At 38.6% G+C, this 15,611-nt stretch overlaps 1 protein-coding gene across 1 annotated transcript in view; it reads right to left on the bottom strand.

The window, feature by feature from the left end:
- The window catches only part of LPIN2 (lipin 2), a 110,745-nt gene extending 97,325 nt beyond the window's left edge, over positions 1-13,420 (bottom strand). Inside the window, exon 1 of the mRNA XM_056823750.1 lies at positions 12,874-13,420. Coding sequence (XP_056679728.1) covers positions 12,874-13,188 — 315 coding nt within the window. The 5' untranslated portion in view covers positions 13,189-13,420. The remainder of the gene's footprint in view (positions 1-12,873) is intronic.
- Positions 13,421-15,611: the final 2,191 nt, after the last annotated feature.

Genomic DNA, 15,611 nt, shown 5'->3' with positions numbered 1-15,611 from the left:
GGAGTATTATACTAGTATAATATTTCCAATCCTTTCTATTCATGAATATAGGAAATATAGGAATGAATGAATATAGGAAAAAATGAGAATTAAAACTAAGTAGGCTGTCAGCAATCTTTTATAATAAAGATTTGCATTTCTCATCTTCTTAATAACTTTTTATCTCAAAAATTCCAAATGACTAAGGGATAATGCAGTGTGGAAAGGAAGTAAGACTGACAGTTTGTGGGGGAAGGGGCCAACTGGGAGTGGCAGTTGGGTCTTGTGACTAGCACTTCCTTCCTGCCGGGTGTGGCAGTTGGGTCTTGTGACTAGCTCTTCCTTCCTGCCGGCTGGGGATGGGCTTCCGGATGTTGGAGGAGAGAGGAGCTTGTTCAGCCCAGTCTGGAGTGGCATGCTCTTCTTGGTTCAGCCCAAAGACACAGGCTTCTAAAGGTTAGAATTGTTCTTGTTTGCTTTCTGTGTACTGCTAAGATTCTGAATTAGAACAACGAGAGTAGACGGGAGTGGGACAAACTCTCTGCCAGCCTCTAGGGCCTGGCCCTATACTCTGAAGCTATGGAAAAACTCCAATTCCAACTGAATTATTAAACTTTATATTATTTGAATTCGCAGTCAGATAAGTGGACTATCTTTTATGGTCATAGAGGGAGCTGAACTTCAGTTTCGGTCATTCAAAGACAAACCGTCCTTATTGGACCACTGCTGTTTCCTCTCAGCAGGGGGCATCTCCCTCCCTTGCCTCATCAAGCAGTGTTCCCTCTCTCCCCTTAACTCCTCCCTACCCCCATACAAACGTCCCATTTATCCCCATTTTCCAATCTTCTTATTTCCTTTCCCAATAAATATTACAGCAGCAAGAGGGAAGACCTACTTACCTAGTCTGTCATATCTCAGGATATCATGGCTTATGTATAGCAAAGATCTCTCTACAAAGACCCTGTTAGTGGAACAGTTTTCCAAGTTCTGGGAACTTTTGATTGTATGGCAGGACATTTTAACAATGATCTGCCATTACTTAGCAGATTTTTACCCTCCACTAAATATAACAACAACAAAAAAAACCCAAAAAGAAAGAAGAGCAAGAACAGAAACAATAGTGAGCAAATGTAGGGTATGGTCCAAACACAAAATAAAGTGCACCTATAATTGATTAAGACTCCAGTCCCCAAACCTGAAGAAACCCTGATCTCTGCAGTCTTGTTGGTCAACCAGAAGCCTGAAAGCAGGGGAGGAATTAGTAGATATAGCCTAATTTAAAACAACCCAAGACAATGCAAATAGAACAACTATGGACCTGTTTGTAAAGCAAGATTTCCATAAAGACCTTAGCAGAAAAGCCTCCCAATTTTCTTGTATACATTCAACCTCCTAAGAGCAGCTCATCTTACATACCATGGTCACCATATTTCGGTCCTCAAAAAGATGGCACCCAGATTCAAAGCAATCAAAAAGCCACTAAGGAAGCATGCTGCAACAAGTGGCCAGTATAAATTTCCAAATGACTTCTCTCTTCACTGGAGTTGCTGTCACTGGCTGGTAATCACAAGTAAATAGAGCCATATGATAATGAGGCCAAGGTCATGGGGTTCAAATTCCCACAAAGGGTAGTTTCATCTCAGCTGACTATATTTCTTAATTCCAATTACTCCTCTTGTAAATGGACATAGTTGCCCGTAAGGTGTGAATATGTAAATTGAGAAAAAAATAAATCTATCCATCTCTAATGATAAAATAAAATAAAATAAAACCTAGTTTCATATTCTATTTTATTTTTGTGGAGGAAAGACCCCACTACATAGCAACAGTACAGCCCATTCAACATTTAGAGGAAACAGAAGAACCTTCCCCATTCTCTTTGGGAAGGCTTTTAGGTAAAGAGTGAAATAAATTCAGCACAATAAAGGTAAGCCAACAGTAGTGGCAATAGCCACCACCTTCTTCCCTCAACAGTTGTATAATATTTACTCTCCCCTAATACTCATTAGAGTATTGACCTTTTTATCTTTCCTTCCCCAATCTCTTTGCTGACTTTCAATTCCCCATTTCCAACTACCTTTCAGCCCAATTTCAGACATCCTGAACTGGATGTCCAGTAGATAGTCTAAAATCATTGATGAAAATGGAACTTGTTATCCTTCCCTCCCTCCCCACCTTCCCTAATACCAAAGAGGGCTCTTAGTCCCTCAGACTCAAAACCTAGGAGTCATCTTGGATTCTTCAGTCTCTCATCCCGCATATCTAAGCTGTTGCCATGGACTGTCAATTTCATCTTCACAGCATCTCCCCTTTTATTCTCTGCCATGGCTACCCCTCTAGTGCAGGACCTTGATTACCACAATAGCTTGCTGTGGGTCACCTGCTTCAAGTCTCTCTCCACTCTGATTCATCCTCCATTCAGCCACTAAAGTGATTTTCCTAAAATGCAAGTCCAATCATGACACCTCCTACTTAATAAACTCTAGTGGCTTTCTATTGCCTCCAGATGCAAATGCAAAATGCTTTGCTTGGCATTTTGGTATTTGAAACCCTTTTTTAACCTCCCTCCCCCAACCTTTTTCCAGTCTTCTTACAATAACTTCTCAACATGTACTTGTTGATCCAGTGATACTAGCCTTCTGGCTATTCCACGAACAAGACATTCTCTCTATTCCAGACTTTTTCTCTTGACCAGTCCTCATACATGGAACACTTCCCCTCCTCTACTTCAATTACTCACCTCCTTGGCTTTCTTTAATTCCCGAAAACTAAAATCCTATCTTTTGTAAGAAGGCTTCCCTAACCCCTCTTAATTTCCAGGGTTTTCTTTTTTTTATTGTTGCTCAGTTGTTTCAGTCACATCCAACTCTTCCAGAGCCCATTTGGGGTTTTCTTGGTTAAGATACTAGAGTGCTTGGCCATTTCCTTCTCTAGCTCATTTTACAGATGAGGAATCTGAGGCAAACAGGGATAAGTGACTTGCCCAGAGTCATCCAGCTAATAAGTATCTGATTTGAACTCAGGTCTCTTCCTGATTTCAGGCCTGGTGCCCTATACATTGTCCTATCTTGCTGCCACCTTTCTCTCTTTTACTAATTTCCTATTTATCCTGTATATAGCTTATTTGTACAGATTCATTTGTATATTGCATCCCTCATCAGATTATAATCTCTTTGAGAGCAGACACTATCTTTGACTCTTTGTTTCCATAGTTCTTTACACAGTAGCCCATAGGTTCTTAATAAATGTTTACTGATTGATTGAAAGCTATTTCATCATTCAAAATTATTAAACAAGTATTCGTTTTTTTCTGTGTAAAGAAAACTTTGCTTAACAACAGATTTACCATTATATTTGTCCTTAGGACTTTGTCAAGGTACTTCCATTATGCAAAAATTCATGTCTTTTTTGATTAGGTTCTTTGGACTAAAATAAAAAAGAGAGAAAATTATCTCAAGAATTGCATGTGCAATTTGAAAAGAAAATCAGTTAGGCCAAGTAGGGAGGAACAGGAAATCTTTACCAGGAAATCATACATTTGAAGATCTACCCAGAAGATTATATACAGTTGCTGATAACCAATAGATAGTTCTGCATAGATAATACTTAATATTGAATTAATCACAAAACATTTCAGTTATTTTTCTACAGTCACAAGCACCACCCTCTATACATGAAAATCTGAGCTTAAGAACATTGCACTGCACTATTTTCAGATACCAAGCTAAAATAAAAAATTGAGAAAGCAGTAAGGCCACCCAGGGTCAAACTGCAAGTCTTCAGTTTTCATCTTAAACTTATTGACTTTTTTTGACTTTCAGAAATCACTCACAGTCTTTCAATAAGACTCAAGCATAGTCAGATCCAGAGTAAAGGCACTGGTGAAACCTCAAACAAAAAAAGTCAGTTCCTTTAATTCACAAATTTAATTCAGCAGCACTTATTAAATAAATACCTAGGAGGTACTAGATATTGAGCTAGACATTAGAATAAACACTTCTTGGGAAATAAAAATAAATTTAGAGTAAGAGAAAGTCTCAATACTAACCTGATGTCTAGCAGTTAACTTGTGTTTTCCTTTTTATGAGGAAACACTTCTACTACAATAGCCTCATTAGCAAGCCATGAAAGTTTCTAAATGTTTCTAAACTGAGAGAGAAAAACTCAAACCAGGTTTCAATTTTATATATATCAGTCTCTATATCTACATATATGTTGTTGTGATTGAGTCTTTTCAGGTATGTCTGACTGTTCATGATCCAATTTGGGGTTTTCTTGGCAAAGATACTAGAGTGGCTTGCAATTTCCTTCTCCAAATATATATATGCACAATATACATGCATGTGCATGTGTATCTAGTTATACACATAATTATGTCTGTATGTATACACCTACATACATACACACAGTGCTTATGTTTGCTTTAGGTAAAAAGTTAACTTTACTCATGTTGGTGTACCTGTGATATGTATCATTTTATTTATAATTATAAACAAATATTTATTAAGCACTACCCTTCACAAAATATGCTAAGCTAGAAATATACACACACATATTCATAGCTCTCTTCTATCCTACCCTACTGCCTCTGCCTCTCAAACATAAATGTAGACATGATTACTGAAGGAGGGAAGAGAGTACTAACAAGTGGGGATCAGAAAAGGCTTTGTATGGGAAGTGGTGGTAGATGAATTTAAGCTGTGAAGGAAATGAGAGATTCTAAGAGGTATAAATGAGAGAGCACATTCCAGGGAGGCGAAGAAGCATATGGAAGTAGGAAATAGAATGCCAACTTTGTGGAACAACAACTGGGTTGGTGCAACTAGAACACAAAGTTCATGACAGAGAATAATGTGTAACACCCAGAAGCATAGGCTGGAGACACATTGTGATGGAAGAATTTGTATTTTATCTTACTAGGCAATAGAGTCATCTGGAGGTTCTTCACCAAGGAAGGTCAAATGTGTGCTTTAGGAAGATTATTTTTGGTGGAGGATGATGTGGGGCAAGTGGTAACTGGGAATACAATTATATGACTATTGCAACAATCCAGGCAAGAAGTGATGACTTAAACTAGGGTGGTGATCATCTGAGTGGAAAGATGAATTTGAGACTCAGCAAGATTTGGTAACTGATTGGATGTGGGAACTGAAGAAAGGGGAAGAGTCAAAATTGACTACAAGGTTGTAGACCAGAGTAACTTGAAGGATCAAGGAACCTTTAACAGGAACAGGAAAGTTTAGAGATCATGAGTTTGTTGGTGTGAAGATGAGTTCTGTCTTCAGTATGTCAGATTTGAGACACCTGTGAGAAATACAGTGTGACATATCTAACTGGTAGTTGTAGAAAATAGTTTAGGAAAGAAAATAGGGCTGAATACATTGATCTGAGAGTTATTTGTATACTTGAACTAAAAGATACTTCAAAAGGGCAGCTAATTGGCACAGAGGATAAAGCATCAGGCCTGGAGTTGGGAGGACTAGGGTTCAAATCTGGTCTCAGATACTTACTAGCTAGGTGACCCTAGGCAAGTCACTTAGCCCTGTTTGCCTAGCCGTTACCCTTCTTTCTTAAGAATTGTTACCAAGACAGAGTATTTTTTTTCAAAGATACTTCAAAAAAGATAACATACAAAAAATAAAGTTAAACCAATTCAGAGTGAATGAAGAGACCTCCAAGATCTAATTATTTGATGTCATCAAAGAAAACATTGATAAAAAGTTTACACAGTTTATGAAGTCTACCTGGAACCTAATGCCTATCTTCTCCCTTCAAAATGAGTCCCTGAAGTTTTTCAGAGTTAACTATTACCTTTCCCCTCTTTAACACCTCCTTACTATTCTAGTTTCTACAGAATTTATGTGGTCCTTGAAACTTTTTTTTCAAGTGTCAAGTTTTTCTCCATTTTCAAGGTCATATTTAAGTGTCTGTGATCCCCTACAAAGAACACTTTGCCTCTATTTCTTATTCAATACAACAGTCAGATGAAGAACTTTCCTTGTCTTCCCTCCCTCTTCATACCCTTTATCATCTCTCAATGGTAAATTTATCAACCAACTGAGGAAAATCTGGAGGAAGGGTAGGATTGGTGAATACATCTTCAAATTCACTTCTACTAGACATTCTCCAAAACAGAAAAGAATTTTCCAAGGTAATTTCTGATTAATATTGCCTGCCTTTTCTGTTGGACTATTTAACCCATCCCCATTGTGTTGCCATCATCATTTATTCCTCCTTTCAGAAAACATATACCAAGAGTCTGGAGAGTACCAAGGTAGGTAAGCCTAGAAGAGCTGGAGAAACTAGGAGATGAAATAAATAAAAGAAATTGCAAAATATGATTCCTGACTCATAAAGTTGTTTACCTAATTTGGAAGACATTCATACATTCAGTATTTATCAAGTGTAAGCTGCTTGTTCATTACTTCAAAACAAATATAAAGCATCAAACCAAGGACAAAACTATATGACAAACAATTCTCAACTGCTGACAGCCTACAGAATAAAAGAATAAAAATGGTGAGAAAAAGGTAGTCAAAATAAGTCAATCCCAAAGGAGATGATTAATGTTGATTATCTGGAGGCAAGAGAAGAGAAACCATTAGGGAGAAATGAAAAGAAAAAGAAGAGAGGAAGAAATTTGAGAAAGCAAACAAATTAGCCTAGTTGGAGCACAGTAAATGGAGGTATCATTAGATAAGTACAGGGAGTAGAAGCAGTTGAATTTGACCTATTGAGAGAAGGAATTTCAATTTGATAATAAGCAACATTATTAGCTTCAAGTTTTTATCACAGAAGTGACAAAATTTTTAAAAGTATATGCAACATAATTAAAATGCATTATATTTACTTATATATTGTAACAATACATTTGTTTTCAATAACTTTATAATATTAATTATAGCAATAAATGACTTTTTAAACCCCTTAGATCTGACTATTAAGCATAAGATAGATAGGCTAAGAAACAGATGAATACATGAATACACACACACCCCACACAGAAATACACCTATACACATGCCATGATTTTTGTTTTGTTTTTACAAAGGTAATTACTTTCCTTTAAAGTAGAGAGGATATTGTGGTCAAATTTTATAGAGATGTTGAAAATTAAATGAATAGGAAAAAACTGGAAACTATAAAATATGCTATATAAAATATATCCAGTTATAAATTCTAGGTAATCTTTCTAGACTTTACAAAAGTATTATAAAACAGAACCTTTTAAAGTGACATTTTTCTCCCACTTTTGAGCTATTCTTTTTTTTCATATATCACAGAGGCTGCAGTTTCCAAAATGATATGAGACTTATAGATTCTAAAAGGTCTGCCAATAACCATGTACATTGTCAGTTTTCCTGCTCTTATTCTCACTGTACTGAATCTAAAAATAAAAGGCAGAAAAGACATTGATGATGTAACCAGTTTGTCAGGCAGCTGCACAGTTAAGTTAATTCTGTTCAGTAGCTTTCTGGCTTTTTCCCTTTTCACAACAGTTTGAATATAAAACAAAGGCAGCACCTCTGTTCCCTTTTTTCTTTCTTTTTTTTCAGCTTCTAAATTGTGGCCATTGAGTCTACTTAGGAAAAAAATGAACATTTCCTTTTCCCCACATATTAGTCCCATTAAGGATTTCTATTCAATTCAACAAAAATTTATTATGCACATTCTAAGGGCAAGAAACAGTGTTTGGTGCCAGGGATGGAAGGACAAAATAAAAAAGAAAACAAAAAAGCCAAGCCTTAAATAATCTCTATCCTAAAAGAGATTGCATTTTACTGAGGGAGAGGGCAGATACAACCTATACAATACATAAGTAAATACAAAGTACATGTAGTGTCAAAAGGGAAGGACTGCTAACAATCACAGGTTGGGTAATCAAGAAAAGATTTCATGTATGAAGTTGTACCAAGCTGTACTCTGAAGAAGGCTAGAGTATCTAAGAGGCAGAAGTACCACAGAAGAGCATTATAAACATTGAAGACCACCTCTGCAATTCTGTGCACTGGAAACAGCTAGAAGGCCAGTGAGAATGAATAGAGAGTATGAACGAGAGTAATAGGGAAATAAGAATGGTCATGGTACAAGAATAGAATGGAATATTACTGTGCTATAAGATAAAAGAGAAGTATGGAAAGATGGAAACTAATCCCAAGTGAAGTAAGCAAAGTCAGGAGAACAATATATTAAAGGACCAAGAATAATAATGACAAAATAATAATTTTTAAAATGTGTTGCAAACCTATAAAAGTTAAGCTTGGCCCCAAATTAGAGATAGAAGACATCTCTTCTCCCCCACCCCACTGATCCTTTGTGCAGTGAAGTACCACAGATGTGTAACATCATGCATAACATCAGATTTTTTTCTCAATATATTGATTGGCTTTGCTGTCCATTTTTTCTTCTTCCTCTTTTTCTGTTTTAAATTTGCTGTTATAAGTTATAGGTCTCTCAAAGGGGAAGGAAGGGGAAACTAGGGGAAAATCTAGGTAATGTAAGAGCAAAAGCTATTAATAAAATCTATTAAAAATAAGACAAAAAGGTAACATCTTTTTGAGCAATATTACTTCTTGTCTGTCTTTTAGTTCTTTCCCTCTCCCTTTGTAAATTGGGAAAAAATGAAACAAATTTTTTTTTTTTGTAGCTGGAAAAGACCTTGGGAGATCATCTAGTTCAAATTCTCTCATTTTAGAGGTGAAAAAACTCAATATCGGCACCATTAAATGAACAGTCAAGATCCTACACTTGAGTCAGTAGCAGAATAAATTAATTAAATAGAAGTAACTGCCTTCTTTTTTGATAGAATGCAAAGAAAAAGCCACAAAGTCAAACATTGTATCAAAACCACTGAATCTGGAAAATCTTCTCAAATGTTTTAATAAAAAAATATTCATGAGTATGTAGTTTTCTGTCCAGGAGAAAGCTTGTTTCTCATTAATGAGTTAGTTACTTCATAAACACACAGACTTCCTTTTAAAATGGCTTAGCTATGAACTTATTAAGTAAAGAATATACATGTAAAACCAAAATCAGGGTATAAAGTCACTAGAGCTAGGTATGCCCAGGGAAAACATACAACCATATGTGAATGTGTACACACACTTAGAGGAAGGCAAAAGAAAGCAATCTATTTCAACTAAGTACCAAATACAGTGACACAGTGTAGTATGGAAGACTCCTCTTCCTGAGTTCAAATCCAGCCTCAGCCACTTCCTGGCTGTATGACCCTGGGCAAGTCACTTAACCCTATTTGCCTCAGTTTCCTCCTCAATTGCAAAATGAGCTGGAGAAGGAAATAGCAAACCACTCCAATATCTTTGCCAAGAATACAGAATAGGTCATAACTAACTACAACAACCAAACACATAAAAAAGTTTAAACTACAGCAGAAGGAAATTGTTAGATTTAACTCTAGACTTTAAGAACCAAGTTGGAAGGCTGGTTTGTTTTATTAATATCTTTGTATCATCTTGAGCATTTAGTAGAAATTTATTAAATGCTTAAATAACAGCAAAACCTTTCTAATGCTCAGGGATTTTTAAACATTGTGATAATTTATCAACCAAAGTGGTCTATCTTGAATAATTTAGGCTAAGTTTGCCTGGAAGCAGCAGAACTGCATAGATTCTAGAAATTTCTTCCAGTTATGTGATTTTGATATTGCTATTTGAGGAAATGTGTACAAAAATATATCAGAAAAGGTTGATATTGACATAACCTGAAATGACTGTGAAAAATTTTAATGAAATACAATAGTTTAAAAAATATAGAGTAATTCACAGTGAATTTTGTTACAGTCTCAATTTTACCTTTTTTTATGAGAGCAACTCAAATTATTAGGGTTTGACATTGCCATGAGTATTTGAAAATTTATAAATTCAAGAAACCTGAATGGAACCATACAAGGAAATCCAAAGAATAATTTACCTTCCTTAATTAACTCTCAAAAAAAAATCTTTCCATTTTAAAATCAATCAATTTTAGACTCCTAGGGTCACACAGCTAAGAAGTCAAATTTGAACCCAGGATCTCCCATCTGTAAGCCTGGCTCTTAATCCACTGAGCCACTTAGCTGCCCTCTCCTCTTAATTAACTCTTAAATTATCTTATCTCCTGAAATTTTGGAAGGTCAACAAGAGGAACTTCAGAAATCTATAAGGAACCAAGTTGATCTTCCATTTTCTGTTTAAGTGTGGCCTACTTTAAAATGGACCATTTCCCAATGTACTTTTTTCCAACACTAAAAGAATTAAGTTTAGTTTGTACTGACCTAATATTAAAACAAAATCTACCATTTAAATGATACTATTTTTTATTTTCTGGTAACTTTAGGTCAGAATATTAGTTTAATTTTCTTTCCTAAAGCCCACTAATCAACTGTGTCAGTGGAAGGGACAAGTGATGATAGATAATAAACTTAGCTTAGACCGATCCTTTCCTACTTTATTTGAATATACTCTAGAAAAATCACATTTCAAACAAAATAATGAAGCCACTTATATTCCTTGGGTGCTTGAACCAGATCAACCTTCTTTGTTATCTCCCATAAAATCCCTGGAACTTAATAGTCACATGAATATTTGTTGAATTACTTGACTGAAAATTCAAATTATCAATATTCACAATCCTGTTTCTAGTTAAGAACTATTCCTTGGTTTAATGCCATAGGTTGAGAGCATGAATTCTTTAAGACTATGTCTTATTTTCTAATCAATTAAGAGAAAAATCAGTGCCCCCATAGGTGCCAGAGAAACTACAAGACTATGTAGCAATAAATGTGAAAATTATGTATTTTAAAATTCATATTTACAATGAACTGTTTATAAATAATCAAAACTCTACTTTTCCAATAATGTCAATGAGCTGACTACTTCCCAACAGGGATCTGGTTTGACACCAGAGAAGGAAGAATAATCTGTACACCTAATACTAATAGTATCTTGCATGTGGTAGGCACTTAATTTGTTAAACTAAATTAAATGCAGCATAGAAAGAGCACTGAATTTTGAAGCAGTTCTACCACTTAATAGCTGTGTGATCTTAAGTGTCAAAACCTCTCTGGGCTTCAATTTTTTCATTTTTAAAAAAGAAAGGTTTGTACTAGATGGCCTCTAAAGTTCTTTTCAGTTTTAAATCCATGATCCCATCATCTTGTGAATAATGTTGCTGAGCTATAATACTAATTATAGTGGTCTAAATTCTGAGAATAGACACTCATATATTATAGGAATGAGGAATAAGAATTTCCTTCTTTTTTCCTGATAGAGCTGGCTCCAGGCAAAATTTCAAAATAAGTTATATTTTTGGTACCTATCCATCTCCTAGGACTATCTTATTGACTAAATATTGATTATTAAAGTGTGGTACTGGACAAATCCTTAAGAGATTCTTCAAGCTCAATGCTCTGATATAATAGAGATAGAAACTGGTTAGAAATGAATTTGAGCAAGGTCATACATACATACAATTATTTTGGAACCAAAACCCAGGTATTCAGACACTATTCAATGACTGAGATTAAGGGAGCATTTACATTTTAAGATTCAAAGCTGGCTATTACCCAAAAGAAACTCTTAATTGGTGATGTCAGGAATTGGGATAAAAGGAGGTAGTTGGTGAGAACGAGCTCTTTCTCAATAATAAGCTTTGCATCTCCATTTTTCAAGTCATAGTCTAATTCAGGGACCCTCAGTGAAGCAAAACTAATTTTACTTTATACACAATCTTTGATTATCTGGTTGCCTCTAGTAACTTTCAGTTCTCTCCACAGTTAACTTCAGTCTGTGGATATCAGTTTAAAATGGAGGTGGAGGTGGGAAAGTATGCTGCAGACCTAAAGAGGAAAGTGGAATATAGAGATGATCTTGAAGGTGTGGATACATTCACACCTAGCCCCAGATGACTCCACTAGTATATAGGCCACATTTGTTTGCAATAATCTAGACCTAAATTTAATTAAAATCTTGCCCATTTGCCTCATCCTGGACCTTCACAGCTAAGAAGGATGGGCACCTGATGATTTTGTGTTTAAAGCCACAATAAAATCACTCAGTTATCTATGAAGGATGGAAGAGTTGGGACTGGTGGAGAGAGTCGGTATATACATGAATGAAATCACAGATCCTTTAAGTAGGAAACAGTCCACAAGGAGGCTGGACCCATTCAGAGTCCCTATAACTCTGTAGTCCCTACAACCTCAATAGCTCCTTTCCGGGAAGGGGGAGGAGGAAGTTTATAATATAATACATCTTCAAATGTAATTAAAAGTAACAAAATGAAGAATTTGAGGCAGTTTGGAGATTTGAGGCAGTTTGGAGATTACCTACCTCTCCTGTTCCCTCCCCCCAAAATTACTATTGCTTATTTTACAGTTCTTCCTTTCTGAAACTAGATATCTAATAGAACTAAGTTTTTCCACAGGAGGCAGAAGCCCTGGGAGTGGGAGGGAATGGTTGGTCCATGAGACCTGTTGGTTAGCAAGGGTATTTTTAATCCTCAAACTGCCGCCCCACCACGTTCCTTCCTCCCAAGGTTAAAATAGGGAGGGGATAGTAGTATTGGGAGATGACCAAAGCAGCACTGAGAGGCAAGTGGCCCCAAGTAGCCAGAACTTCGGGTACTAGCGTTTCAATTGCCATCACATGCCCGTACCCTCGTTGGACAGAGAATAAAAGGAGGGAGGCGGGAGAGCGCTTCCAGGGTCTGGTCTGCCAGCAGCTCTTTCCTCTTTCGTGACCTGCTTGGCAAAGAGTCAGCCACCATTCAAGCCTCTGGTCCCCGGAAATCCCAGAGAGGAGGGTTTGAAATGGAAAACCTTCACTCTCCCACCCCCAGGACAATTTTGAAAACCCTTTTCCCGTAAACACCGGCGCAGCAGTCTGAAAAACCCACCCACCGCCACCGCCTCTGCTGCTGCTGTTGCTGCCTCCGCCGCCGCCGCCGCTGCTGATGCTGCCTCCGCGCTCCAGCCGGGCCGGGGCCGAGGCCGGGGCCGGAGCCGGGATAAGCCGGCTGCTTCTGCTGGTGAGGTGGCAGGCTCCTCGGGAAGGAGCTCTCAGTCAGAGCCCCGGGTTTCTTCAGGAGCCCAAGCAACCGGCAGGGCGCTCCCCCCACCGCGGCTATTGAGCTCTCAATTCGAGATACAGATGACCAGTGGTCACGGAAGCCCTCTCGCCCTCTGTCACGAGCGTGTATACACACATACATATACGTACACACACACACGCCCAGCCTTTTAAGCAGTAGCTTCCCTTCCTTTTCCCGCCCCCCAGAGTCACCGCAGGGCCCCCCAGGCCAGATGGCCTCCCGCAGGGCAGAAGAGAGCCAGAGGCTGGACTGAGGCTATCCCCTCTCTATCCTTGGCCCCCCACCTAGGAGAAAAGAGGCGAGATATGCACCGAGCCCGAAAAGTGAGCAACCGTGGCGAGCCAGTCGGTGGGAGACAGACCTGGGGGAACAGAAAAGGGGCGGGGGCAGCAGGCTGGGAGGAGAGGGGTGGGGAGAAAGAGCCAAACTTACGAACGTAAAGGGCGAGGGCACAAAAATTCCAAACCACCAGCACAAGAGCGCTCGTGCGCCCTAGCTTGCTTACCTTGGTCTACCTTCGTCTAGCTTCGGGCGAGAGATGAAGGTGAAAGGAGGAGGTGGGGGGTAGCTCGGGAGGAGGAGGGGCCCCTAGCTGAGCTGCTGCAGCGAGGGGAGCAGGCGTTTGCTGCTGTTGCTGCTGCCGCCGCCGCCTCTGGAGCCGCCGCGGCTGCCAAGGCGGCTTTCATGAATGGAACGCAGCCCTGGGCTAGGGCTCGCTAGCGATCGTGGAGCCCAGAGGTTCCCGCTGTCCCCTCCTTCTCGACCTCCTCCTCTTGCTCCTCCTGCTCAGCCTAGCCGCCGCAAGCACGTGATCTCTCTCCCTCCTCCTCCTCGTCTTCCTCCTCCCCTGCTTCCCTCCGCCTTCTGACACCCGGAGCTCTGTCGGTAGCTGCTGCTGCTTGGCTGGGAGGCTTCTCGGCTCCCCAAGCCTCTCCTGTGACGTGCCTATAGAACCCCGGGACTAATAGGTAAAAGCAGCCAGCGGCCCAGGCTATGTAGGGCGGCTGCAGGAGCACTTTTTTTTTCTTCTTTTGCTGCTGCTTATCTCTTGTGGGGTCAGGCCAGTTGCTTCCTGGGCTCCTGGCTCGGCAGACTCCTGGTGGTCAAAAGTGGCTACGGTGTCGGTGCCTGGTTGGGTCTACGGCAGCCTACGCGTTACTTTAAAAAAAAAAAAAAGTGTGTTTTTTTTTTTAAAGCTCTTAGTGCCTTGGTACCCATAGCAACCCTACTGAGAAGTAGTGCGTAAAATGGAAGGAAGAAAAAAGGGCAAAGTTTTTACCTCCTCTCCTCCAAGCCCCTATCTTACCTGTGTCATCTAACCCATATTCATGGGACATGTCCTTCACAACCCGAAGGGTAGGTTGTGCAAGCATTATTGTGTCCATTTATAGATGAGAAAAATGAGGGGAATGTTGCTTGCCTAAGATCACACCACAACTAATAAATGACATGTAATTTGAATGCAAGCCTTGGGACTGGAAGAGTAGTGCCTCCTTTTGGGTCATTTTTCCTTCACCACTATTACAATCTGGAGTGTTTCTTTTTAAATGGATAATTAAATGGATGAATCTTATAGGTTTATCACCAGGGTGACTAATGATGAATTTCAGCTGGAGCAACATAGGCATCTACTAAGTAATAATAGGGTTTTGATATGTCTAAATTGAGGGAGTACTTACAAAAATCAAGACTAATCCAAATATTAAAACTGGTCCTACTGTTCCCTTTCCCCTCCCCCTTTTGAAAAGTGCCAGGTTCTTTCTTTAGGCATAGAAAACATTCCCTCCTTACCTCTGCCTCTAAAAAATCCTTATTTACCTTCAATGCTCACTTCAGATGCTACTATCTACAGGAAGCCTTTTCTGATTCCCCTTCCCAGAGTTTTTGGCGTTCTCCCATACATATTGCTTTGCATTTACTTATTTGTCTATGTACACAATTTCCCTTCAGTAGAATATAAGCTTGAGGACACAGACAGTCTTTTCGTTTCTTTTCCCACTATCTAACACTGTGCCTGTCAGAAGAAATTAGTACTTTTGCTGAAGGAAGAAATTGAATTCTTTTTACAACCAGCTCTATAATTTTTAAGATTATGAATGAAAAATCTTCAGTAAATCACCTCTATATTATAGGTTAATGATACAAGTATCCTACAGTATTTATCTGAATAATCCACATATATAATCTGTATTCCCTACCCATATGCCAAACTAATCTTAGGGAAGCACAAGTTTGATCATGCCACCTCCCTGCTTAACAGTTTTCAGTGACTAGTTCCTCTGTGACAAAATATAAATTTTGTCAATTTAGCATTTAAAACCTTTTGCTCCCTGTCTCCAGATTACATTTAGATTTGTTATTTCAGGATTTTAAAAAAAAGAATTCATAGTCTGAGACTAGGCCCAGATTACTTTTAGATTTGTTATTTCAGGATTAAAAAAAAAAGAAGAATTCATAGTCTGAGACTAGGAAGGGACATTAAAAACTGTCTATACCAGTGATGGAAAACTTTTTAGAGATGGAGTGAGAGACCCCCCCCACAC

The sequence above is a fragment of the Monodelphis domestica genome, chromosome 3 (assembly GCF_027887165.1).
Source record: "Monodelphis domestica isolate mMonDom1 chromosome 3, mMonDom1.pri, whole genome shotgun sequence".
Classification (NCBI taxonomy): Eukaryota; Metazoa; Chordata; class Mammalia; order Didelphimorphia; family Didelphidae; genus Monodelphis; species Monodelphis domestica.
The sequence above is the reverse complement of the archived record's forward strand: the minus strand, read 5'-3'. Positions and strand labels throughout refer to the sequence as shown.